Source organism: Xiphophorus hellerii, chromosome 18, assembly GCF_003331165.1.
Source record: "Xiphophorus hellerii strain 12219 chromosome 18, Xiphophorus_hellerii-4.1, whole genome shotgun sequence".
NCBI classification, from domain to species: domain Eukaryota; kingdom Metazoa; phylum Chordata; class Actinopteri; order Cyprinodontiformes; family Poeciliidae; genus Xiphophorus; species Xiphophorus hellerii.
Genome location: NC_045689.1, coordinates 24,849,132 through 24,876,049, shown reverse-complemented (window position 1 = coordinate 24,876,049; position 26,918 = coordinate 24,849,132). Strand labels below are relative to the sequence as shown.

Sequence of the window (26,918 nt, the reverse complement as noted above, 5' to 3'; positions counted from 1 at the left end):
AAGCAGCAGCATATTTGTGAATATGACAACACAGAGGCTCAGTCTCTTCTCTAATGGTGAAAACCTCCTGCGGGATGCAAAAGCTCAGCGGGAGCTGAAGCACCAGCAGCTCTCATTGTGATTAGAGAGCATCCTGCTGCAGAGGTCCTCCGCGGGGGATCCTGCTTTTGTTGAGTAAATCAAACTAACCCAGAAAACGCCTGACTGTTTAGTCAGCCCGCGTCAGATGTAGCTGGGAAGGAGCATAAAGTTGATTCGGAGCTCTGAGGAACAACTTTCTTTCTGAGAGTTTCCATGTTTTCAGGTGGGGAAAAGCGCCCACTCATCGCTCTACTTTCTGCCTTCTCTCCCGGTCCAGGCTGTGCGCGCCGCCGGGATGTTCGAGCTCCAGATCCGTCACTTCCACAACCCGCACGGCCTCCTGCAGGCCGGAGACTGCTGCGACCTGCAGGCCGGCGGTGGCGGCGGCGGCGGCGGCCAGCGCTGCTCTGCCTGGGATCAGTGCGACACCTTCTTCCACGCCTGCCTCAAGGAGTACCAGGCCCGGGTGGCCCCCACGGGGACCTGCACCTTCGGATCCAGCACCACGGGCGTCCTGGGCGGAAACTCCCTGTCGCTCCGGCACCGAGGACACGAACCCGGAGGAGGAGAGGACGGGACTAACGGACACATCTCCATTCACTTCAAATATGCCTGGCCAGTAAGTACTACTGGGATGGAGGATGGGGTGGGGGGATGTGCTTGTTACCAGTATGGTTACCAAGGGAACAGGCTAAGCTTCAAGTATAATACAATCCTCTCGAACCAAGGCTAGATTGGAGTGATGATAACCCCTCGCTGTCAGAGTTCACATGATGTTGCTTTCCTATTACTGGGAGCCATTACAGCAGCTTTCATCACCGATTTCAGCTAAATATCTCTTTGAGAGATGCCTTCTCAAAGCAAAAATCAATTTTTTTTATTACTGGGGAGAAAAGAAAAGAAAAAAAATCTTAATTTAAACACAAACACTGGCTTTTATTAGGCTCCCTCCTTTTTTTTTCTCCTGACCTTGAACGTGTCCAAACACTTTACTGTCGCTGTTTTGTGACAGGAAACAATCATGGCTGTTTATCCATGCTTGAATTGTTGTTTTTTTTTTTTTTTTTTTTTTTGAAGTGAGTGTATTTGCCACGTCTAGACGAGCGCCTGCCTTCCACATCAGCCTCGATTCATTCTGGGAGACCCTCAGCTGTCATCTGCTGAGAGCCTCTTGGGGTGATAATGGCCGCTGCTTTCTGGGACTGCCTGATCATCAGTGCGTTTAAAACACAAAATCTAACTGAATAAACCTCCCGATCTGGATGCCTACATGCGGGAGAATTAAAAATAGATGGCAATTAAAGAACTAAATTGTCATCAAATGGTTTGATGAGCTCGGCTCAACATTTTCCCCCCCTTTTTTCCCCCCGCTCTTCACAATGACACTTTAAGAAAGGAAGCAGGAATATTTTGATGCCAAATTTTTGTTTGAAGCCAGTAGATTTGATCTGCCATCAGACTAGAGAGGACTTGATCACAATTGCTTGTCCTCCAACGCTGATGTGAGTCATTTCAGATGAAGCATTTGAGCCGCCAAGTAAAGTTAGGCTCATAATTATTAATACCTCTACCAGATAGGTTTTAAAAAATAATAATAATTTCATTTTACCAACATGTATCACCTGCTTGGAGGTAATATTAATCCTTTTGATAATTAGTTGTACTCACCAACTCAAAAATGATTAATATTTCAGCCTCCCAAGCTGCATTTTCTTCTCCAAATATTTTAAATAATAATAAACAATAAAATATATTCAGCAGAAAAAAATCCACAAATAGTGCTATGCCAGCATTAGCATGTTTACTCTGTTTTGATATGACTTGTTGATATTTAGCGGTAGCATATCTCAATGGGGCTGCAGCTGCTTAACACAAAGGTACATCTTTAGTTTGTGTGACTTAAATATTTCGGCTATTCTCTGTGGAGCTTTTCCTTTTGACAACAATGAAAAAAAAAACTTTGATTGTTCGGGAAAAAACCCAGATTGATCGAACAAAAAAAACATTTTTTCTCAGGCTGTGCATGAGAAGTAGGCTGCAGTCGCAAAAAAATACAAATACATTTTTTTTTTTTTTGGTTTCACAAGTTGCACGGGGTGCCTGAAACATGAGACTTGAAATCAACCAGCAGGTATTGAATTATGATGATTAGATATAGATTAGCAATATCGGTAATCCACAATCACAATATTAAGTTTCATTTTTGAAGGTTATTTGTGGCACTGAGCGGGATGCCGACCACTACATGCGTGAATGTCGGTTTGTTGGCGAATTCGTTCAGTCCTGTTTTTTTGTCCACCAGTTTCCTCTCTTTCTTTCTTTCTTTCTTTCTTTCTTTTTTTCTTTCTTTCTTTCTTTCTTTCTTTTTTTCTTTCTTTCTTTCTTTCTTTCTTTCTTTCTTTCTTTCTTTCTTTCTTTCTTTCTTTCTTTCTTTCTTTCTTTCTTTCTTTCTTTTTTCTTTCTTTCTTTCTTCCATCCATCCAAATGTTTTCACTTTTGCTCTTTCGGGAGCTTTTGAACTTCCTGCTCCTGGCTGCTAGACTCCACATCCTTGAATGAAAGAGTAATTTAATTACAAAACAGAACACCAGAGTGGCCAAAAGGTTTATTGATTATTGAGCTCGGCTCTTTCATTCCCCTCTCCAGCCGGCTTTTTTTTTTATCCCCCCCATGTTTTCATTATTAACATATAAAAAACCCCAACAAACAGCTTGGGCGAATTAAAGACACAGAGGCTGCTTCCTTTTCAGACTCCATTAGCAGCTAATGCTCGTTTAAAGCTCAAGAGAATCCCTCTAAAATGACTTTTCAGATCCATAATTTTCTACGGGACTTTAGAGCTTTTATTTTAGTTTTTGGCTAAAAGGGCTTTTCCTCCTCCTCCTCCTCCTCCTCCTCCTCCTCCTCCTCCTCCTCCTCCTCCTCCTCCTCCTCCTCCTCCTCCTCCTCCTCCTCCTCCTCCTCCTCCTCCTCCTCCTTCTCCTCCTCCTCCTCCTCCTCCTCCTCCTCCTCCTCCTCCTCCTCCTCCTCATCTCTTCTCCTTGTGATTGTTTCTTAGTTTGCTTAGTTCGGTTTTATCTTGACGCGTTCCAGAGTTTAAGCTCTAATCACAGCATGCTGTGAAAACGTGTGCGATGTGGGGAAACATGTTTCCTTCGCTCCTCCAGCGTCTCGGAGTCTCCGTACTAAAAACTGTTTGATTTACCTGATGAGGATAAAGCTCCCTGTCCCTTTAATACACCTGCGCACATGGATGCTGCACAGGACTGGCTTAGGTTTCCTCCCTGTGATCGGTATCGGCCCGTTTACCTGTGAGACTCGCTGTCCCAGAGCCAATTATCTTCCCTTATCTGTGTACCGTTTACATCTGGGTGTGCTGGATGCACGCCGCGTGAGCGCCGAGCTTCATCCTCCTCGTCGGGCTCTCCGGGGAGGTGTGTGATTGGCAGGTGCGAGTGTGAGAAAGTTTCTCCGTGAGAAAGCCTACCTGGATCGGTTTCAGGGCCGCGCCGAGGGGCGGGCTGGATCGGGACGCTCTGTGGCAGCCTCAGCTGAAAGGATGGCTTTATCCGGCCATCTCTATGAGGCGGAGCAGAGGGGCGGAGGGGGGCGGGGGTGATCCCCCCCTGCCCCAGGTGAGGGGATCAACAGGTGAGCCGAGTCATTATGAGGTAAGGTGAGCTCTCTCTGTTCTCCCTCCTCTAATCTCTCCAGGGAAATATGTGCATTTGCTTATGAATGTGGGCGTGATTGTAATTCGTTGTGTTGTATTTGTTTTGTGCCCTTTAAGCTGCTCTCAGTCCACGTTGGGATTTTTTTTCCTCTAAATCTAAATCCTGCACTTTTATTTTATTTTAGTTTAGTTTTGCCTGGTTTTGGATGTTAATAAAAAAACAACTACTTGTTCTTTTTGTCGCCTCCAGGAAAATCTGTGATCCTGAGGAGCGCGACTTGTTCTCGACCCCCAGAGGAACAGTCAGTCAGCAGTCAGGTTTCTTTTCTTTCTTTTGTTTTTCAGCTGAGATTAGACAAATTCAAAGACTTCATAACATAAGTCATTTCTTGAAGCGCCGTCTCTGTAGGTATTAGCTCTGCTTTAAACAATAAGAGGAACAAAGCAAGCTGACATGAAAGCGCTTAATTAGCTTCTGTCGAGCAGAAACAAATAAACGGTGAGTGGAAGGAGGCAGAGGACGTCGCGTATTTTAACCTTTATGAGGGATACGCTTTATTTATCTCACTGTCTGCTGCTGGAACATTTAGGGTTCAGAGTTTTGAAACAGCCTGACTATCTTGCTTTCCTGTTTTAAGATTTTAAAGTGCTTTTGATATTTATTTTGGCCCTTCTACTAATTAAAGTCACTGAAGAATAAAGGAATCTCCCTTAGATGCTTCAGTAAAATTATTAAGCTCAATTACTTTGAAGTAAAAAGTATTTGCATCTTGTCAGATTTCTTTAGTTTAGTTTTTTTTGTCACAAATGTTTCAGATAATCCAAAAGTCTTAAATAGAAGACAAAGATAACCCAAGAAGAGACAAAAATAAATTTTCTTTTTTAAAAATTATGGTTTTATTGATCAAGAGGAAAAGCCAGTTTAAGGTCGTTTCTCACCTCAAGTTAAGCCCAGACTTTGGCTAGGCCACTCCAATAAAGGGAAATTCGCTGGGCTGCTTTCTATCGTTGTCCTGCTGCAAATACGGAGCTTGAGGACAAGCTTCATATTGTCCTCAATATGGAGCTGATTTTACAGGACTGATTTTACAAGTCAGAAATGGCTTTGTGAAGACTTGAATTTGTTTAGATCAGAGAATGACGTGTTGGTTTCTAGATGTTCTTACCTGAGCCACAAGAACGTCCTTTCCTGTCAGTTTTTTTTCGCCACAAAATTCGGTGAAACTGAACTGAAATATGTTAGATGTCAAGTTATCAACGAGTCATATCAAAGCAGGGAGGAAACAGCCTGAAGTTAGCTTCGCGCTAAAGGATACCACTTGCTAGGTATGACAATAACAGGGAGAAGATGTGAGTTTATTGAAGAGTAGCTGTGAGTGTCGGACATGGATGCCTTTAGAAACAAGTGATAAATATATATAAATATAGTAGCTTCATTGAGTCAACAAAAATAATTTACATAAACGATGTTAGAGCAGCGCAAGCTGTGAACGAGGAAATGGTATTAAATACTGATCATTTATAGATGACGTCCAGCTTGATTCTTAATTCTTCAGGTGTTCTTAATGCCTTTCAAACCCGCTCTCTGGACTTTATTCATTTTCATCATGAATAAAGGTGTTTGTCTTGATACAAAGCAAACATTGCAGGAAAGAACCAGATCCAAGCTGCGGTAATGCAAAATCAAACTCAAGGGAACATCTGCTGGCTTCAGTACATAAAAACAACTCGAATCGGATGTTTTTGCTTCTAAAAGAAGTGCACCAGATGAGAAAAACGGACCGCGTGCTGCACGTGCAATCTCCTTCGTTCTACAGCGACATGCAAACTGTTTCCATCATGCAAATGCGTCGCAGTGAACCACACAGGCTTCTCGCTGAGTCACAGAGTTTGTTCCTGGGTCTGTTTTAAATGGAAGCGTGAGAGAACAGAAAGCTTCCCCGAGTGTTTGAATGTCATCGGTCAGCCTCACAAAATCATTAATGAAGTTCAGTTTTATGTTGTTAGGGCTATAATCCGGGCTAATAACAGTGATCATGTTTAAATTTTACGTTTTTCTTAAGTATCTTAAACGAAAAAGAAAAAAAAGAAAAGAAAAAGTTTTTGCATCAAATGATCTAGTTTGCATCTTTGATATTAATCTGAAACACCTGGTGTTTGAGAATTATACAAATTATGTTATACAGCATAATCAATTTTTTGCGATAATTATAAGTGACATCTATATATGTGCGTGTGCGTGTGCTGAAAACATGGGAAGAAGGTCAAGCATTAAAAGCAGTGACCGTCCCCTCAGTCATGGAGCTTTTAACAGGAAGTAATTGCATTTAAGTGCTCACATACGGCCCAAAAATATTCATCTGTCACAGCAGCCTTATGGATATTACAGTAATTAAAGTTATTATTGCAACGCATTTGCAGACAGCAGAGAGGCTTAAATCAGACTCGAAGCTTTTTTCTTTGAGGAAGAAATGGCTTTACTTAGCTTTTATAGCTAAATGTTTGTAGGTTGTTTTAAGCCTCAACTACACAATTTTTCTTCTCAGTTTGAAAACATCTGCATCAAGGCAACATATTGTGCAAAAAAAAGAGAAAAGAGTCTAGATACCTGTTGTGCCCCCCCAAAATACAACAGAAGAACATTTCTTCTCATTTTGAACATTTTCTGCACAGACTTGAGGATTAGTGGCGACAGTCTCTGAGCAAAATGAGGAAAATGAGGAAAAAATGTCTAAACTTTGTCCAGTTTGTTCGACGCCGACTGTAAAAGTTTTCCTCTTGGGAAAGCGTCGCTTCTTAACCTTCGCCTCTGTCAACCTCTGGACGTCCAGACTTCAGACGAGTTGGAAATGAAATAAAAAGAGCACTTTAAGTTTTTTTTTATGGCTCAGAGGAAAGAAAAACAGAAACTGCGAAGATGCAACTGACTGGTAAATGCTGAGAGAATATCACAGTTTATGGTTTGTATCTGGTTTATTTCTCCGTTGGATCTGGACTGCATCTCTCGCTAAGAACTCAAAATACTTATGACACCTTTCACTTTATTTGTGAACACCAAACATTGAACTTTTACCTATTACAAAAATATTGCTAACATCTTGTCCCACTTCATTCTCATCAACTTCATGTTGTTTCATTATAAGGTGTAATCTGAGACCATTTTGCAGTAATTTATCGTTGTAATTTCTGAACTTATGTCTATATTTAACAATTATTCATAGTTATGGTGATGTTGAGACATAGAAATAAGCAAGTATTAAATATATGACTAGCTTTCAAATGCTTCTGTTCTTAATCGATTAACAACAGGACAGTCTATACGTTCTGTATAGCTAGCCTGCAGTCTGCTGCTCAAAGCTTTATCAGCAACAGGTTTGAAACACACTTTTAAAACAGCCAAATGTGTATTTCCTGTAAGTGCGAGGGAGTCAAAGCCTAGTTTTAAGCCAGCTGAGTGGGAGTGTGCAGCAACAAGTGGGGAATTGGTAGCTCTCCATCACTCTGGACTGTCAACATCGGTTCTCATTGTCACAGGTCCGTAAGCCTAATGCCGTCCGCCCCTGTTTGCCACAACGCCCATAGCCAACTTTTCGCCTTCCTCTTCATGTGAAACTATTGTTTATGCTGACAACGGCCCGAAATCCTCAACCTCTAGAAGCAGATTTTTCATCCAGAGAGCAGGATGGGTCATTCTGAGGAGCATTTGTCCGAAGCCGTACATACGAACGTCCCACCTGACGTCTTTTTTTTTTCATTTTCTTTTTTTGGCTTCTGAATGTAAAATGAGATGCTTCAGCTCATCTACCATTACTTGCTCCTCCAAACTCCTGGACTCGTAATAGTCTCCTCTGCAGTCGCTGCGTTTACTGTGCAGTTGTAGATCAGGCTGCAACTAATGATTATTTTAATATTTGATTAATCAGTCGATTTTATTTTCGATTGATGCGTAAATTAGTCAGCTAGCACTGACCAAGTGAACGACTGCGACACGGCCTCATAATGAATCAATAATGAACTTCTTTGCCAAAACTTTTATTAATCAATTTTTATTGATTTCATCCATTCGTTGCTGGTGTAACTTGGTGTTGGTAACAGGCCGTCGCCTCCTGTAGAGGTCAAGGGTGAGAAATGTAGTGGAGGGAATCCAGGTTTCAAAAGGTTTTCTGTATTGCCTACCAATTGGCCAGCTGGACATTTCTACAAATGACCATCTGGCCATTATATAATTTGGTTATGAAAGTAAACAATAAAAAAGCCTTTGAATGGATTGTAGCAGCAGAATATTAAACATCAGTGATCAGTGGGTTTCTGTCTCGGTCTTACAATTCTAATAACACATTTATTTCAGCTCTGACCCATTATGCTCCCCCCTCTCTATGAGCTGCAGCGTTTTTCATATCCAAATTGGACTGTAAATGCATCTGCTGGACATTTCGATCTCGTTGCTGTCGCATAAAACAAACCAAACCCTTGGTTCCGTTCAGGACGTGCGGGACAAGACTTTCATTGGACAGGATGAAAAGTAAACGTGAGAAATTTCAAAAACGAAAGCACCCGCAGTCGAGTTTCCTAATTATGCTTGGAGTAATAAAACGAATGCACTTTAGTCTCCGGGTTTTGAACAGAGGGCGGTCTCATTCATTCCCATAGCATGTGATGGAGACACACAGCCATTGTTGCAACCTGCACATTCCTGCTGTGTGGGAGCCGAGCAGAGAGAAACCGCTGAAGAGAAACGAACGTAGACGAGCATAGTCGGAGCTTTCTTTCCCCTCCGGAGTTTCTCTTTCACTCTTCCTCTGTGTCGCTTATGTTTTCCTCTCTTTTGTCCCCCCCCCCCCCTAATTGACTCTCCGGTGCAGCCTTGCATACCTGCATGTATGCTGATACCGCTGTCTGAACATACACATCTGCACACACACTTTTCTCCTCACAATCCTTTTAATTTGCCTCCCACAGACACACCCAAACGCACCAAATGCATCCAGATCCACTCACACACACACACACACACCCCCACACACAAAAAAATAGGGTTAATTTCCAGCAGGATTTGAAGTGGGTGTTTTTTAGAGATAGGGTAAACGTCTCTGGGGAGGAGCGCATTAATGATTTCATTTGTGTGCAAATTGGATCGAGAGTCTTTATTAAAAAAAAAGAAAAAGAAAGAGAATAGAGAGGAGTTTGATTTACACGATCATTGTGAGATTAGCGAGTGTCTCCGTTTGTGTGCAGCTCGCAGGTGTACAAATGGACTCAAAGCTGTAATTACAAACAATAGTTTCCTTTCAGGGCCCGTCCTTCTGACGTCTTTCACCCCGTCACGTCTCTCCTTCCCTTTCTTTGCCCCCACACGCAGATTTAAACCGGTGTTTTTGTTTTGTGTGTCGCTGCCCTCCTGAGATCTTCAGCCGGATCGGGTCCCGGCGGACCTGCCTTTTCTCTCCCCCCTCCCTGTGGTCTCCTTTGTTGCCAAAGCTCAACAGCACCGACCGCAAACATTTTGAGCACGAAATGTTTGACAATGACTCACTGCTGACTGTACCCCTGCAGCCTCGGGCTCGGGTCTGATGGACTCGTGTTGTTGCAGCGGGGGACGTTTCGGACGATGCTCAGCTTTAATGATTCAATTTCAGCTGCTTTTTATGACAGTATATAAAAAAAACCCATGTAAGGCCTTAACTGCTGCCTGGTGTTCCAGGAAGAGGCTTAAGTTTGGACACGGATCTCATGTTAACATAGGGGCAGGATGTGAGTTTCAGGGTCAGAGGTGGAGGTTCGGTGTCCAGGTCAACTTTCAACTGGGTTCAAGCTGCAATGTGTAGCGCTCATGAAAATGATTTTTTCACATTTGTTAAAACTGTCACCATGTCGTGACTGTATGCGCCGCTCACACCCTCCCCCTTTCTCTCTGCGATTCTTGTCAGCAGAGGCGGTCATGATTGCTAAGGCTAGTTAGCATGGCCGCCGAAGACAGCGGATGAACAGCTTTTCTGTAACTGTAAGCTGTTTCTCTGCCGTTAGCACGTGTAGCAGTACGTACACGAGGTAGATTGACAGCGCTAAGACCTTCCTCCTGGCTCTGATTGGTTGTTTTTGGACGGTTCATTTCTTCAAAAGGTAATAGCAGCTCAGGGAGGAGCTTGATCTTTTACCAGATTATCTGTCTAATATTATAAAGTCACAACCTAGTGACAGTTTTAACAAATATATGTTTTAAAAAACAGATAAAAAAAAAAAAAGTGATATATTGCAGCTTGTTTGTTTGCTTTGTCCACTTTGGGATGACGGTCCACCATTTGTTTCCAAGTTGCAGCAACCCACCTGTTGAGCAGAAGCGAACCTGGAGGTCGTTCTCTTAACTTTGTGTAATTTCCCAGCACGTCCCTCATCATGATGCTGCCACTTCTATTCTTGACAGCCACATCTTAGCTCCTCTAAATCATCTTGGCTAACTGCCTCAGCGTTTATCCTTCGATTGTCCAGGAGATGTTTGCCTCGTCCACATGAGCAGTGAAGGCTCTGGTTTCTGAGCAGTGGCTTCTCCGTCCATGTTGATGCTGTGAGGAGGTTGCAGCATCTTCCAGTTCATTGTTGCTCGAGTCTCGAAGTCTCCTTGTTGTTCCTACACAGGCTGATCAATAGATATGAGCAGATTGATTGATCCAAAATATCGATAATATCGACACCATGTTGGCATCAGTATTGAATCGACACTATGTGGTAAAATGAACACTTAAGTTTCAGATTCCTGCTTTAAATTTCGTTTTATTTTTGTATTGCAGTTTCTTGGCTCTACCTAAAAAATAATTTGTTTTGATGTGCTCTCAAATTATATTTTTTTGCACTTTGTTTATTTGGGAAAACTGCACACAAATCATGTTCACATGAGATTCAGGTATTCTGTAGATAACACAATAACAAGTAAATGTCAGAAGTTTGAAGATGCATCAATAAATAAAAAGTATCGGTATCAGAATTGGTGTCGACGATATGGGCCCTGTACTTGATTTCGAATCGATAAAATATAAAGAATCGCACATATCCACTGATCAAAATCCTTTCATCTGGTGGTTACAGTTAGGGTCAGATTGTTGAAACTCTGTTTTTTTTACTTTATTCTAAGAGCATTTGATGACTTTTACCGACCTCTGCCCTGTTGGGAAATTTTATTGTGTCCAAGTTTCAGCCAGCTGACCCAAACTGTGCTTGGACCGTAGAAAACTGAAAGGAATATTTGAGAAAAAAAAATAAAATAAGGAGGATGTGAGGAGACAAACACAAACACCTGAGGCTCATAACCAAATTATTTACGCACCTGAGGAACAATGGATCTTAGATTGTGAGGCCTAAATTAGAGGAATGTTGGTGATGACTTATATCTTATTCCACACAGTATAAAATAAATACTCAGTTAGTTTTGTCTTTAATTTCCACTAAAACATTTCTGGTAGCATTTCAAAAATAAGAAAAAAAGTCTAAATGAAATCATAATTTGCTCTGTTAACAGCTAAAACATTACATTTATAAAAAATATACTTATTAAAATGATCAAAGACAACATGGGCATGATTTTAAATAATAGTAAAATGCCAAAATGTAACATCAACACTAGTTATTCATCAAACCGACTTCATGAAAACCAACCTGACTTACAAAGTGCAAGAGCTCACACGCATACTGAAGCAATTTAATCAACAGTGTGAGGATGCGCACACACGTTTTTGTCCTCCGACTATTTTCTAGATAATAACGGTGATGCCACTCAGCAGACTCTTACACGTGAAGCGTCCATCGGCTGGAAATGGGTGATTTCCTGTGGATGTGAGGGAGGTCGGCGTTAGCCTGGATTATGATGGAGGATGTGAGGGAGGAGGTCGAGCTGGGGATAATGTGTGAAAGTTGTCGCAAGCGGCGGAACGGAGGGGAAACGGTGAGCAAAGAGGAAGTGAGGGAAGAGACGGAGCAGAGGAGGAGGAGGAGGCCTGCCGATGATCTCAGGGAAAAGGGCACAGGTGCTTCGGGTGGAAGTGCGCGTGTCATGGCGGCTTACTCACTCTGCTGAGAGAATCATAATCAGCAGGAGGTGGAGGAGGAGCAGGGGCCGATGGGCGGACAGGATAAGGATGAGACAGCCTGACATCGCACGACATGTCAAGAGGCCTCTGTTGTTCCACGGCGTTTGAAGTGGCCGCTGCCAATTAACCTCGCAGGAATGTGACTTTCAGACGGAGAGGGTGGCGGCTAAATGAGACAAAGAGAAGTCCGAGTGAATTTCCTCTTTAAAGTGCAAAGTTTCTGCTTTTTACTGCGAACAGAAATTATGCACCTGCATGTTTGTTTTTATGTGCTTCGGGTAAAGTTAAAATGTGGTTGTTTTTGTCAGTAGCCAAGCATTTAAAGATTCAAAATATAACCAGATTCTTCACTAAGTTATCTGTAATGTAAAGAGACAATCCTGAACTTTTTAATGGCTGAAATAATCCTGCTATTTAGAGTTAAATGTTTTCATGAACAAGCAGAAAAATAGATATGTCACAATCTAGCGGTTTTTGCTGGACGATAAATTGTCCCAGAAATGATTGCGATAGAAGATAATATTGTTGTTTTGTGACCGTTTTCAAGTAATGTATTGATAATGGCACAATAATGCAAGTTTATCTGCTAGTAAACTTTAATTTAGTAAAGAATACTCTGTAAAAAGCACAAAAAACAAGACAGGAAAAAACCAGACTTACAACCAAAACCATAAATAAAATAGAGTATGGTGTCTGTAAACAAAACTGCCTTTCCAAAAGTAATAATAATCAGAATTGAAATTAGTGACCTCATTTTAATTTTATTATTTGATTCATTGATTTTTTTGCGTCAAGCTTAACTATTACAACAGAAATGTTCAGATGTAGGGCTGAAGTTGGGCATAAAGGCAGTAAAAGATTGTAGAAAAATATGTTGGTAGAACTTTATACTAAAATCTTCTTAAAACAAGAGACTTTAAGCTCTCCTATGCTGATCCCTGTTATAAAACATAAACTATTCCGTCAATAGCCAGTTTCTTGAGATCTGGAGACTGCAGAGGTCAGCAGGATTTGACCTCCTGCTCACCGATCAAATCCAGTCAAGCAGTAATTGGCTGATTATGATCTACAATGTGTTAAATGTAATCAAATTAAGTTTGTCAGATCTAATATATTTACGTTTGTTCACCATGACAACTTAATAAACGTATGTATACTCACATTTATGCGGATAAGCTTAATTTGATTACTTGTTGCAAATTAACTCTGTTTTAGAAATTTGGCTCACCTGCTTTCTTCTTTCAGTGTGGACACTTTTAGAAAGTTATGTCAAAGTTGTTACAGATTTACTGCAAAAAACCCCCAAAAAACTTAAAAAGAAGATTTTCAGCGTTTGTTCACGTTTTCCGATAAGGATGAACGTACATAAACACTGTCTGGGTTTATAGACAGAAAGATATGCCTATAAACCCACATGTTTCAATTACTCTACCTCTTGTTTTTGGAGATCAGTTCTCCAAAATGAATTTTATTGGTGCTTAAGATGTTGGTTTCTGTAAAGGCAGATCTGCTTTTGTGCTCATTCTATCAAAATGGGAATCCAGACGTTATGAGTTTTGGCTGAGGAAAATATCTGAACAAGAGACGCGTTTGTACTGAAAACGTTGAATAACTGAGAGACTCTTGATGAGAAATGACATAAAACAGTGACAAAGCAGGAACTGGCTGTTGAACTCACACGTCTGTGGTGCAGCGAATGCATCACGACTGAATAAAAATCATAATAATGCTAGCAAATTCTGAACACATTACTGGAGAGAGAGAAAAAAATAATCAATGACAATGTTGAGTGTAGAACTGAAAACAAAAACACTCGGAAAAAAAGGATAACATTGATATAGTGGTAAAAACCAATATAAAAAATATGGAAACATACATTAAAGCTTTTTTTTTTTTTTAAAAAAACAAGATGTCAGGTTATGATACTCTGTAAATATGCAAAGCTTACAAAATAAAAATATTATCAGACTCAAATAATTTTTTGAGTTTGCACAAGTTCAGAGAAACTAATTTTCTTCATGAAATAATCGTCTTAAAGGAGACAGACTCTCTATTTTTTGTTATGTGACTCAGGCAGAGCCCAGAAATGCCTTCTTTCCTTCACTCAGTTTGTATTTTTGACTCCTAGCAGGAAAACGTCCTGCGTTCCTCTGCAGCGAACAGTCAGAGCTTTGGGTTCCCCGCCGGAGGGTCGAGAGTTTTTAGGAAAAGCAGCCAGATGACTGACTTTCCTTCAGCGCTGTTGGACAGATGGAAAGTGAATGATGGCAAACAAGGGCAGATAAAGTCTGCTGCTAATTATATCCACAATGGAAGAAAAACAGAGGGGACGTCAGGAGTGTGAGAACAGAGACGTCTAATTACAGAGACGGGGCCACGGGAGCGGGGCGGGGTGGATGGCTGCACACTGGGGGTCTAATTTCTCGTCTCGAGTTCTGGGCGTGTGTGTGGGCGTGTTTGCTGGTTAATATCCGTAGAAGGTTTTAAAATTCACATTTGAGCCACCGTAATGCCTCCCGCTCCTTTGTGCTCTGATTGCTTTTCTTCGTTGTTTTGGTCACAGAAAGCTTTCAGCAGCACAATAGTCATATTTGACAGAATCCCACTTAGACTGTGGGGCTCTCAGGAGCTCAAGGAATCAGACGACATTTCACTCCTCTGTGCTCTTCTCACTAGAAACCAGTCTGACTGACTTTTTCTCATTCTTGCCGAAAACAAACCAAAAAAGCGTTTCCGCGGTGGCGCTTTAATCAAACACACTTTACAGTGCAGCAGCAAAGCTGCTGCAGGAATAGTAATTGCATTGTTTCTGTGGTTACCTCAACAACCAGTTTACAGCACAGGTAAGGTGTCGAGCGTCTAATCCGGCTCAGTTGCAGCTGCAGTCATGACAACCATTTGCATGATTTGGAGAGAGGTACTGTGATTGATTTGAGCTTTTTAACGTAGCATAACAATAACACGCCAGGCTGAAGTATCACAATATAGCAAACTAATTAACCTTCTGTTTAGCTGTCACTCTCCTACAAGCAGGTCTGTGTTATGTGTGCACCAAAGGCTTTTAAATGCAAATGCTAAATTGCAAACTTTAATCCATTTGCACCTCTTTGTGATGTCACAGGACTTAAAGGATCTGGTGCTAATGTCTCTGCCACTAGTGGAATCAATGTGTTTATGGGTCAGCAGGAAAAGGCAACTGCTGGTCATAATGTTATGCCATACAAGCGTATGTAGATGAGAGATTCAGTCCACATCTTTAGTCTTTATGAGAGGCATAAGAAGATGTTTCCTCGTCACTTGTGGCAATTTAGGTGTCAAGGAAGAAAAGTAGCAGCCATAATTGATCGTAAAATAAAAAATCAATCATTCGTCTTATTTGGGATTCAAGATTTGTTCTCTAACAGATGCAATAATAACAAAAAACAGTCTAAATGGGTCAAAGTGTTTTATGATTTTTGCCGTCTAAATCTTTTCTGAAAAACAATTTACCCAGCTGCTTATTTAAACAAAAATAAAAAAATAATAAAAAGAAGAAGTGTTTTTAATTGGTGGCGCAGCTTGATTAATTTAAGTTAATTACAAGCGCAGCAGGTCTTGTTGAACAAATTTGCTAAATTAGTTTGCCGACATAAATTGACTTCGGGAAATTCTAATTTGAATCCCAATCGGTGAAGCAATTTTGAAAAGAAAACATAAATGAACCCACATTAATTCTGACCTCCTGTGATGTGTCAAAATTAGCAACATGTCTGAAAAAATACAGAGATTCAACATTACAGTGAAAAAAAAAATATATAACGCTAATTTAGAAATATTACTCATAAGTAAATGGGAAAAAACAGAGCAACATCTCACTACGGTGCCAGTTTTAGGAGAATCCTCTCATTCAAATAACACTTTTTATTCCTCAGATATGTTGGCAGAGTCTCGCTTGTTCACACTTTTTTTTTTCACCTCAGCCATTTGCAGTTCAAATCTGTGCCTTTTTAATTTGCCATTTGAAAATTTGCATATTAATGCATCTGGAAACAGAAAAGTCGACGGTAACGTCAAAACAACACTTTGTTGCGATTCAAATCTGAGCTTTTATTGGAAAAAAAAAGGGGGGGAAACTGAAAGCCAACGACTCATTATCGACTCTAAAGTAGCGGCGGCCATTTTTACTCGACGATGAATACATTCAAGCTTTTGTTGAGCGAATAAAGCAAAACACCACAAATTCCTGTTTGCTGTCTAAATTGATGAATGACATGTTTTGTCTCAAATTATTTCGGCTTATAAATGAAAGCGAAAAAACAAAGGGTTACGGTGTAGGTCTGATCTGCTGTGAGTGTGTGTGTGTGTGTGTGTGTGTGTGTGTGTGTGTGTGTGTGTGTCTGAGCTCTAAGGGGAAATTCCTCTCTCAGGGATGGGAGTTCTTCCTGTCGTAGAGCTCTGTTTGTACAGCCTGGCTTTGTCGGGATATCCTACCCTGCCCATGTCTGAGGGGGAGCGAGGGAGGGACAGACGGTGAGAGAGGGCACCTATATGGGAGGAGGGAGCGGAGGGGCTCGCTGAGAAAAGAGAGGGGATGCAAAGAGGAAAGAAACAGCCATAAACCTTCGCAGAACAGAATTCGCAGTGCGATAATTGATGTCTGTTTGCGAGTGTGAGGGAGAGGCATCAGCATGACCAGAAGGCCTGCAGCTGAAGGGAGTAGACTGCCACCATCCACACTCATTCTGCTGCTTTCGTGTTGTTTTAGTACTTTGGGAGACTCTTTTAGTTCTCTCTGCACCTGCATAGAGAGCAGCGGATGATTGAATATTTCAGTAAGATCTTTCACGTGTGGCTACAAGAACAAGAACCTGACTTGGCACAGATGTTCGCGGTGGCTTGATTTTTTGAAAATAAAAAAGTTAGTCACAAAGAAAATTCAAGGAAGCCTTTTTTTTGTAGTAAATTTGACCATTTTATGACAAATGCTTTTGGTGTCAACTCTTGTATGATTGCAGCAATAGACGTTATATTTACTGATAATGTTTAGATTTTTTTTCAAGAAGGCCACCGCAGTTGTCATGGAAAATTAAGTTTTTGCATGTTTTGATGTCTAATCATAGCTTACATATTTTGAACCATAGAATATGGTTATTTCCCTGACCTCATTTTTTCTTTTTCTGGTGGACATTTTTCAAAATGGCTGCCATGGTTGTAATGGAGAGAATTAAAGTCAACAGTAGTTCTTGCCAGTGGTGGTCGCAGCTAATGACCAACATAGGTTCACTAAACACTGATAAACAAGAATCCTAGCTTGGCTACTGCTAATCTGCTGAACACAAAAAAATGAGCAACAATTACTTAGCTGCTAAACTATTAAAAATTAGCAGAAGCTAATGCTAATCTACTAAACGTGTAAAAACCACTAGCAACTGTTGCTAAACTGCTAAACATATTAAAATGAACTAAAGCTAATGCTAATCTACTAAATGGGTAAAAATTTAGCAACTGTTGCTAAACTGCTAAACATATTAAAAATTAACAGAAGCTAATGCTAGTCCACTAAACACATTAAAAAATTTGCTCTGCTAGCTTTGAGCTGCAAAACAAAGAAAAAGCACTAGTGGAAGTTAACACATTAAGACGACACTCTGTGTCGCACATCTTCATCTTCTTCCAGTTAACCAGTTAAAGTCCTCTGTTACAGCTTTGGCATCTGAACTTGTTGTATAAGTGAAAGACCTAGTTGAATGCATGTGATGTGATAAAGTTCCTCCAAGCCATAATTATTGGTAACATTTTATGGCAATAATTGATTTAAAAGGGTCAAAACCTGCGGCCATTTTAAAAAATGGCTGAAAACATACAACCTGAGGGATGAACACACAAGCTTGTATCCAGACTTGAAAGGTTTTTACACTAATATGCTGAACTTCGATCACTTTGACCAATCAGAGAATGAATGTGATTCAGCATGAGGCATTTCTGTGCAAGAGGTTCAGTCGCTCATATGAATGCATAGAAATCTCAAGTTGAAATGTTGCAGAAAAGGCTAATCTGTGTGGCTCCTGAGCATTCCTTGGATGCACTGGAGGTAGAGGAAATCAAGAATCCACTTCCTGTCTGCAAAAATGTCTGCCTATAGAAGTATTTCATACAGCTTGTCTTACATCATTGGGTAGTTCATCAGCTGTGTCGAGTATTGCTCTCACATTTTTCATTTCTCAGTCTAACACTGCAGAACCTGTTCATCCCAGATCCATAAACTTTCCAGAGGTCAAAGTTTTTACGAGAGTCTTCAATCCTGGAAAAGTGTAAATTAAAGTGCAAGTTAAGATATTGCACTAAATTTGAGAGTAATCTGGTGAAAATCAGGTTTCAGGTGCATTTTTTACAGCGCAAAACACAGAAAAACTGCAAGATAAAAGTTTAATGAGGCAAATGGATATTTTACTGCTGACTTTTGACTCGTCAGCTGCTGCTGTGACAAATAATTAATCACAAATGTCTGCGAGGCATATCATTAGCTGGTGAACGTGATAATCCAAAACATCTGCTGCTGTTAATTTTAAATGCTCAACAAGAAAATCTAGCGTGTAGAAAACGGCAAAATCAAACGTTATGAATGAAATATAGAGCTAAAATTAATTCTGCTTGATTTATTTTAACAACTCGAGTGTTTAGTGTATGAACTCTACGCTCTACATTGTTGTTGAAGCGCTTTTCTTGGATTTCTTCGGACCTGTGGCTGGCAGTGAGTGAAACCTTCATTAATTTCTACAGTAAATATTTTCTTTACGTTTAATTTGTTGCCATTTTTGGGGGAGCTTTAAGCGTAGTTTGATTATTAGTGCAGCAGTTTGTGATTTTGGGTTCCCGTCTCTCCCTGCTTCAAGGCAGAGCAGTTCAGGTGTGTGAGAGAGTTTGAGAGAGCTCCATGTCTCACTGTTCGCGTAAAATAAGGAAGCTAAAACAAATATAACTGTAGCCGTACTTTCCATGCAACACAGGAGACTGAAAACGCAACCAAGCAACAAATAAGAGTAACAACTAAGACCTACAGTCAGACATTTTTGTTGCACTTATTCTTTTAAAATCCTGGAAAACTTGTAACATTCCCAGTTCAGGACTTTTATGTCAGAAACAGAATATTGATCATGGACTAGATTCTTGTTTACACTGTAAATAATCAGTTGTTCAAATAAACTAAATCCAAGTTACTCCGCTCAATAAAGAATATTAACACATCTGAAGTGTTGTCTGTTTTCCTATATTTCTATAGGAAAATATTTCCTATAGTGAAACAACACTCACATTATTTTTCTATTTCAAATCGGTGTTGATTTGCCCTTATTAAAATGATAAACCATTGCAATTTTTAGCTTTATTAGGAAGAGCTTCTGCCCTCCGAGCAATCCTTTGAATGCAGTTTTGCAAACTGAGTATTAGTGTTCCTACTGTTGGTGTCGAGTTTGAATTTTTAATGTCGTGGCAACCATAGTTCATATAAAATCCCAAATCTGTTTTTAGCCAGTCACTGTGCGCTCACCACACCAAGGCTCGCGAAGCCTGAATTTGAGTTTAACGAGTCTGTGCTTATTCTGAAGTTACATGCCCTGCTCTCTGTCCTCTTCCTCTTTCATCACCGCTAATTTCTGAGGTTTCTCTTCGTCAACGTCGCAAATTTATTTCGCATTTGATCGTCAGCCTGAGATCTTAGAACCTCCCTCCCAGCTCCCTCCATCTCCCAACGTTTTCCCAGTCTTCCGCTGGGAACCCGGCGCGTTATGCTCTCTGTGTTCAAGGGACCGGAGAACGGCAACTTTATTTTTTACAGGAGGTTGCCATGTACACAGCAGCTGTCATGACAAAAGTGATACGGTAAATGATTTGACGAGCTGCCAGCCTTATGTGGGCGTGCTCAGGTTGGCGTGAGGCCATCATGGTCAGTTTTTCCTTTGAATCCTCTGATGACCGAGCCACTTAATTGGATGCTAGCCACACATCATGGATAATCAAACCCCCACAATATCACCTCTGAAGAGTTAAGCGTGATTGAAACAGTCGGGAAACTCTCACATTTCAGCACGTGCAGTAGAGAAATGCTTGATCCTCTCCTAAAAATCCCTTCCAGACTTTGGAGACTCTATCCGGTCTTAGTCTGGCACAAAAAAAACGCGTTCGTAGCCACCAGGCAAGGGCCAGTATGAGAATCTCATTCAGGGTTGCCAGGTCTGACTGACAGTTTCCAGCCCAAACACAACACAAAACCCACCCAACTCTTAAAAGAAAAAAAAACATTGACTGCATTTATAGAGTTGTGACAAATCACAGCGTTTTTGTTTGTCCTTTATTATGTTCTGAACAGAACCAGACGCCACCGGGACGGAAAAGGACGTGACTTTAAATCACGATGTTGCCCTGGGATTTCTGCTCTGCAACATAGGCTGTTAATCATTGATGATGTCACGCCAGAGATTTAAAAAATAAATAAGTTGGCTCATAAAATAAGCAAAAATATGGCATTTTAATAAAAGTTTTGTGCTAATCCGCCACACAATTAGAACTATTTTGAAAGAATTTTTCTTCTGAACACTTTCAAAAAACCCACTAAATGTTGTGAAAAGCAGCCCAGATTTCAACAACATGCCCAAGGCTGTTTTTTTCCTTCTTTTTTTTTCAGCCCAAACTGGCAACACGGATCTCATTATTTGATCATTGTCAGCAAAAATATCACAGGGTCGACGTAAAAGTCAAGCATCGATGTTTATAACATGATCTTTTTGCTTTTATTTAAAAATGACCTCCTGGCGTATGAACTTTAGAGTTACAACGCAAGCAACAACACCTATTTAGGATTTTAATTTTAATAGACCTGACAATACTGAAGAAAAAACAAGCAGCAAAAATTTGGGAGCTTTTTGCGGGGAATATAAACAAAGTATTTTTGTCGTTCTGCTCTGGTATCCAGCCTCTTTTTTGTACTTTACAGATACAAGCAGTTTGCTAACTGTAGTCAGAAAACGGCATTATCTTCATAAAAGTGATGGTTTTAGTTTCCACGCCTTCTCTGTTACCTTTTTCTCCCAACGGCAGAGTTTGTCTGTGGTGCCTCCGTTCAGCCAGCTGACCGGCAGTGCAGAGAAGCATGTCAACTGGATAAAACCCTAGTGTAGCTTGACACCGGTGACCGGCTCCGTAGCTGCACCGACTGTTTAACTATTTGTTGTGACCGTGAAACTGATTGTGAGAATGACGACTTCCACACTTTGCGCCACAGAAAACAACCGCCGAGTTTCATCTCTCTCCTGAAAAGCTAATTCCAGCTGTCGTCTGCAAAAGTTTAGATAAAAAACCTTTTACTTCGCTGTTATGTTTCCTTTCTCTGTTTTGAAAGGGGTTATTTTCCTTTCAGCACACATAAGAATAGAAGAAAACACACAAAAAACCTTTCCATTAGGTCAAGTCCTTGTTGTCACCACTTAGGTCATTCATTCCACACACAGAAAAAAAACAAAACACTTTATGTTGTTTGTGCTGGAACAAAGTCCACTATGTATTTTTTAAATCTCTGGCTGTGATCAGCCTCTTGTCGATGTTGTCGTAATGTTTTTCGTCGTCGTTTCCTCAGACTGTGAGGTAACTCTGCCTTAAACTGCCTCGCATCTCCTGGCATCACAAACGCGGCATTGTCTGTGTTTGTGTGCATGTATTCGCAGAAATTGCCAGGGCGTTGCAGACGACTCTCTTCAGACACAGTTGTTGCTGTGATTTTTAATTTGGTAACCATGGTTACTCGGATCCTTTCTGACCTGTAGACAGGAGCCCAATCTCCAAAACAGAGCCAAGTACACACACACACACACACCCACACACACACACCCTCTTCCTGTATCGCGGCTTCACCTGGCGGCACGCTCTTACAGGAAGTGAGAATATGTGCGCCGAGGAGGATAAATAACAGAGAGCATCAGCGATGAAAAGGCTGGACTTCCTTCAGGGCTTTACCTGCCATTAATAACAGTTGGCAGGCAGCGAAGGTGAGGCACCTCCAGAGGGAGGAAGGAAGGCTGAGTGAGGAGGTCTGATTGAAGAGGTGATAAAGTTAGGGAGTCTTCCAGTGAGGCCGAGGCGCTGGAGAGTTTTCTATTTGTGAATATCAGCAGAACCGGCTTGATCAGCTCCTGCAGCTTATCCACTAACAGAACATTTAACTTGACTCTGCTGCTTTATTTAAGCTCTTTATTTAGTTGTGCATTTTTATCGATCACACTGGGAGGTAGAAGTGTCCTAATTTATCGTGTGGAGGGTTGTGGAAAGGTGAGGAGATGGAAGATATCCCTTCAGCTCAGATTGTTTCTCAGGGACCTCCACTGAAATGTCCAGTTTGATGCATTTTTAACAGTTTTATCTTTTAGGTTTATTTGCCTACAAGGTGTCTAAAATATACACACCAATATTTTTTTTAAGTTCCATTAAAAATATTTAAGAAAGTATAAGTTATGTTTTCTTTATATAGCGCGGGTTAAAGTGCTTCACAGTGAAAATATGAAAACACCTTAAAGAAATAAATTATTTTATTTTATTTTTATTTTATTTATGTATTTAATTCAAACAGTTAAAAAAAACAACAACAAGAAATCAGTGGAACAGAGAAAAACGTGTGCATACATAACCAAGAACAAAGTTATTTGTTTACCACTACTTTTCTATTTGTAAAAGAGTAGGAAGAAGCGAACACTTATGTAATCCTATTATCTCAATTTAATGAAATATATTACCTAATCTTAATATTGGACACTAAACAATTACAAAAAAAACAACAACAACTAAGAATTCTACTCAGCTTTTCTAAAAAATAACTAAAAAATCAGTAAAAGGCAGTATTATGCATTTTCCAGACACATAGTGTCATTTTATAGCAAAATAAAGTCACTATGTCCCATTCACTTGTAATAGAAATTCTCTAAATATCAAACATGACATAAAATAAATATGACTTCACAAGTTAACACAGTGAAATTGGTTCCTTGTCTTTATGAGAAGCTTTATAGTACTCCTCTTTCAGCGCGTCATCGCAACAATGCTTCTCCTTATGCCGTTTAGAACCGTTCTTAGCATTTTACTGAGAAGTAGTTTGTATGACGTTCTCAGCAGACTCACAGTTCCTCTGGGGGTTTGCTAATTGTTGATTCAGCTGAGTAGCAGGCAGGGATTTCTCAAACATGCCTGAAAAAACCAAAGCAACACTGCAGGTATGTTCTCCATGAAGGAAAAACATTATGTAACATGATGGAAGGCTAAAAAAGACAATTTCACATTACAGCCCCTCCTTTCTAATAATTACAACTCATATTGTCCATTAGGATCTTTTATTTTCATAACATTTTTTGTCTGAATGATGTTTTGAACTTTATAATATAGCATGTGTATGTTAACAGTAGTGGAAATGTTAGCTAGCACTAGCTTGTGCTACCTTAGGCTAATGGCATCATAACAATAAAATTCTTGAGAAACTGTCTGTTTTCTGGTACAGGGGAAGCATTAAGTAATTTCCAGGCACTTTTATAGCACAATCAAGTAACTATGGGGCAATGCTAAAATATTTACCCCCTCATTTGGTGCAACTGCTAAAGCTTGAGGCGCTAACAAGGGGCTATTGTGAGACAGAGAAGCACCTAGCATGTAGCTCTTTATACATGAGGCAAATACTGTAGTGCTTCCTAAAATCACCACCTCTTTCTTTCTAAAATTAGTTTTTAGCAAAAAAAAAAAAAAAATTAAATAAATAAATCACTTTTAGGAAAAAATGACTTATGCCATAATTTTTAGGAAGGTAAGGAACTGTAGCAGTACAGAAAAGCATAGCTGGTTTAAGGGAGACACTATGATTAGCTGCTGATATCAATCACTTTTTTCATCTCTAAATCCTACTTCACTTCCTGCCTCTGGTTCTGGTTCTGCCTTTTGGGTCTGGATAGAATCATAGGGGATTTGAGGCATTTTAAATCTCGATTGAGACTTGTGGAAAAACGCTAAACTGCACAATTTGCTGCTGCAGGAGAATCAAGTCAGACAGATATGAGTCCAACTACATAATAGAGCAGCAATATTACTAGAGCCAGACTTTGAGAAGAGGGAGAAGAAACAGCAGAGAGCTGAATACTCGGAAAAAGAGAAAATTTTCATATCAGTCGCAGCAGCAGACTCACTTAAAAATTTTCCCAGACAAATTTCTGCCGTTTCTTGAGTTTTTAAATTTTTTTATCAAAGATTGTCTAAATCTGCAGTCAGTGCACCATAGATTCCAGTTCTTCTCTAAAACATAAAATTTTGCCCAATTAATGATTGAATAAAAATATTCCTTTCTGCTACATATAACCTGAAGGATTTCTGATACAATTTAAGGAACCGTCCATCATGAAGGAGGAGGGAATGCTCCAAGCCATGACCTGCTGGGTTTCCTCAGTAAACTTTTTAGGCTAGTTTTAGTAATGAACTAAACTTGATTTCAGATTTTCTTTGTTGCCCTTGAACATAGCATCTGAGATGCACTGCAGAATGAAATTACGGCGCATATTAGGTCACAAACAGTTAGACAAACTGTAAATAGAATATGACAAGAAGAAGACAAAAAAAAGGGCAGGGAATATAAATACGAGGGCAAACGTTTGCAACTTGCGCAAGAAATGCGCGCAATCCATGCTGCTGGAGTCGAGCACACCCATGGCATGATGCTGCCACCTCTATGCGATGATAATATTGGGATGCACACCACACACCCAGCATGCGTTTACTTTGCCTCCATGTAGCTAATAAGACATGAGTCTCCAGGACTTTGGCTCATAATGTAATGTTGTATCCCCTGTTGTATTTAGCTCAAATTAAATTTATTCCAAACAGAATCAGTGTGTTGATAGTGAGCCGTTTAATCCCGCAGCGTGGATGTAAATAATGAATTTCTTTGGTTCAGAGTTTTAAGCCAAAGCGGAATGACTCCAGCTGGTATCTGTGCTCTCTGCCAGTTTTAATGAACTGGCTTTGAGCCCTTTGCCGCCCCGTACAGCTCATTATCTCCATGATTTCTCTGTGTGTGGGTGTTCTTCCTATTTCCTTCCATGATTTTTATGATCACCTCAGCAGTTTTTCTTTTTTTTTTTTGTATTTCCCCTTAATCTAGTGTCTCGAATCCTTTTGTTTTATCTCCTGCAAAGTTCTTTGTTTTCCGTCTTTATGATTAGCCTGCAGGAATCCTACAAATTGTCACTCTGGGACTGCAATATTTCTCTGATCCTTTATAGCCTTCTTCTGTCTTCCCTGTCCCTCAGCTCACCTTCTCCTCCCATCTCCTCATCTGTTGCAGCAAATTCCACTTGAAACAAAGCCCTGACTCAGAGTTTTTGCCATATAATTTTCAGCCCTCCAACATTTTGAACCTTCATTCCAACCCTTTATCTTCATGGCCGCTCCTCTTCCTCCCCCATCTGTACCTCACTTCACATCTCCCGTAGCTCCTGCACCTGTCACCTCCTTCTGAGCGGTTTCTTCCTCCCACTTCCACCCGATGCCTGTGGGCTGTGCGCTTTCTAAACAAAGACGTGACTACACATCCGTGTAGCCTTTTAGACGAACCTTAAACACAACGCACATGCCAGAGCTATTTGCATGACAGGCGCTGGTGTGATTCACAGAGGGAGGGACTGGTGGGTGGATGAAGGGAATACGAGAAATGGGGAGAGAGACGGAGTTGTAGTGGAAAGTGTTGGTCTGAATTATTCATTGCTGATGTATACGATGAAAGAATGCATCCGAAAGGAGGAAGTCGCGAGTAAAAAGTCGCCCCCTTATCTCTCAGGAGTGAGATATCTCAGTGAGCTCAATGTCATCATTTCAGGACGTCTGGTGTACGCCCGAGCAAACCCGTCGGCTGAATCTATCTCCGCTGCAAATGCTTACGTTTAATAGAAATGTTTGGAGAAGGGGGGAAAAAATGGACTGCTGGAGCTATAAATGCAACAACCTGATATCGATCCAGTTTGACCTGCACACTGCATTGAAGCCTGGGATTAAAGGAAGGCACATGGGAAAAAAAATCTGTTAAACCGAGAAGGGTATTTTTTTTCTTATTTTTATGCTCCAGGTCAGGAGTTGCTTCATGAATAACGCTTGCTGCTTGCCGTTATGTTACAGACGCACAATGGAAATGTGGAACTTGAAAACCTTACCGCCTTAAACCCATGAAATACATGAATACATTTTTAACTATTTCCTCCTCAGTTGTCTTCAGGCTTGTAACTCATGATTGCAATATTTGTCTTGATGTTAAACATTGAGGAAAGTGTGAAAAGGCCTGAAAAATGAAGTGAGAACACCGAAGCTGAGAGTGCAGCTGATAAAAATGACAGTTTTGAAACTTCATCAGTTCATAGCACATTGAAAAAGAAGACAAATGTCACCCAACTCCAATTTGATTTCATAAGGTGAGGAGGATCAAGTCAGAAGAAATGTTGTTAGAGAGCAGCTGAGAGACCTAGCAAACCGGGACTCTATGCAAAGCTTTAAAAGCGTTCTGTGTAATTTTCTGTAAAAGTTGAGCTACATAAAAATAAAAATAAAAATGGTAATTTCTGCTCCTGTCATGTTTTGTAGGTAGACAATCAGACCGATATGGAGGCTTCAACTCAGGTCTGTAGTCTGCTCCCACTGAAATGTGGTGGTGGTCTCATTAAAGATATAAGGCCTGCTCTACAAAGATTTCCAAATAAGTTGCGCAAAAAAAACAAACTATATGTGCAGAAATTGGGCACGCAATCTACAAAGTTTGACTGCTCAACAGATTACAGACCTCCATATTTAAATGAGGATTTTGCGTGAGTCACTGGCTGTCATAACGGAGAGTGTTGGACAGAGTGGCCATAAAAGAAAGAAGTAGAAAGTCAGCATGCTTGACGTATGGCAGTAACAGTAATAATAATACAATTCATTTAAAGTAGGATACAAAACAACAGTAAAAACATTTACCGATCAATCAAAACCAAAAGCTCTAAACTGCTGCATTAAGCTCCTCAGGTCTAAAACAGATGCAACAATCTGGTTCACGTTCGGTAAAT

General features: G+C 40.4%; 1 protein-coding gene across 3 annotated transcripts in view; it reads left to right on the top strand.

Moving 5' to 3' along the window:
* LOC116707900 (protein jagged-1b) overlaps nt 1-26,918 on the top strand; it is a 55,610-nt gene that overhangs the window by 7,216 nt on the left and 21,476 nt on the right. For 2 of the 3 annotated variants that reach the window (XM_032545591.1, XM_032545590.1), the window contains exon 2: nt 359-700. The exons of the other annotated variant lie outside the window; for it this stretch is intronic. In XM_032545591.1, coding sequence (XP_032401482.1) covers nt 359-700 — 342 coding nt within the window. The remainder of the gene's footprint in view (nt 1-358; nt 701-26,918) is intronic. 3 annotated transcript variants of the gene reach the window in all.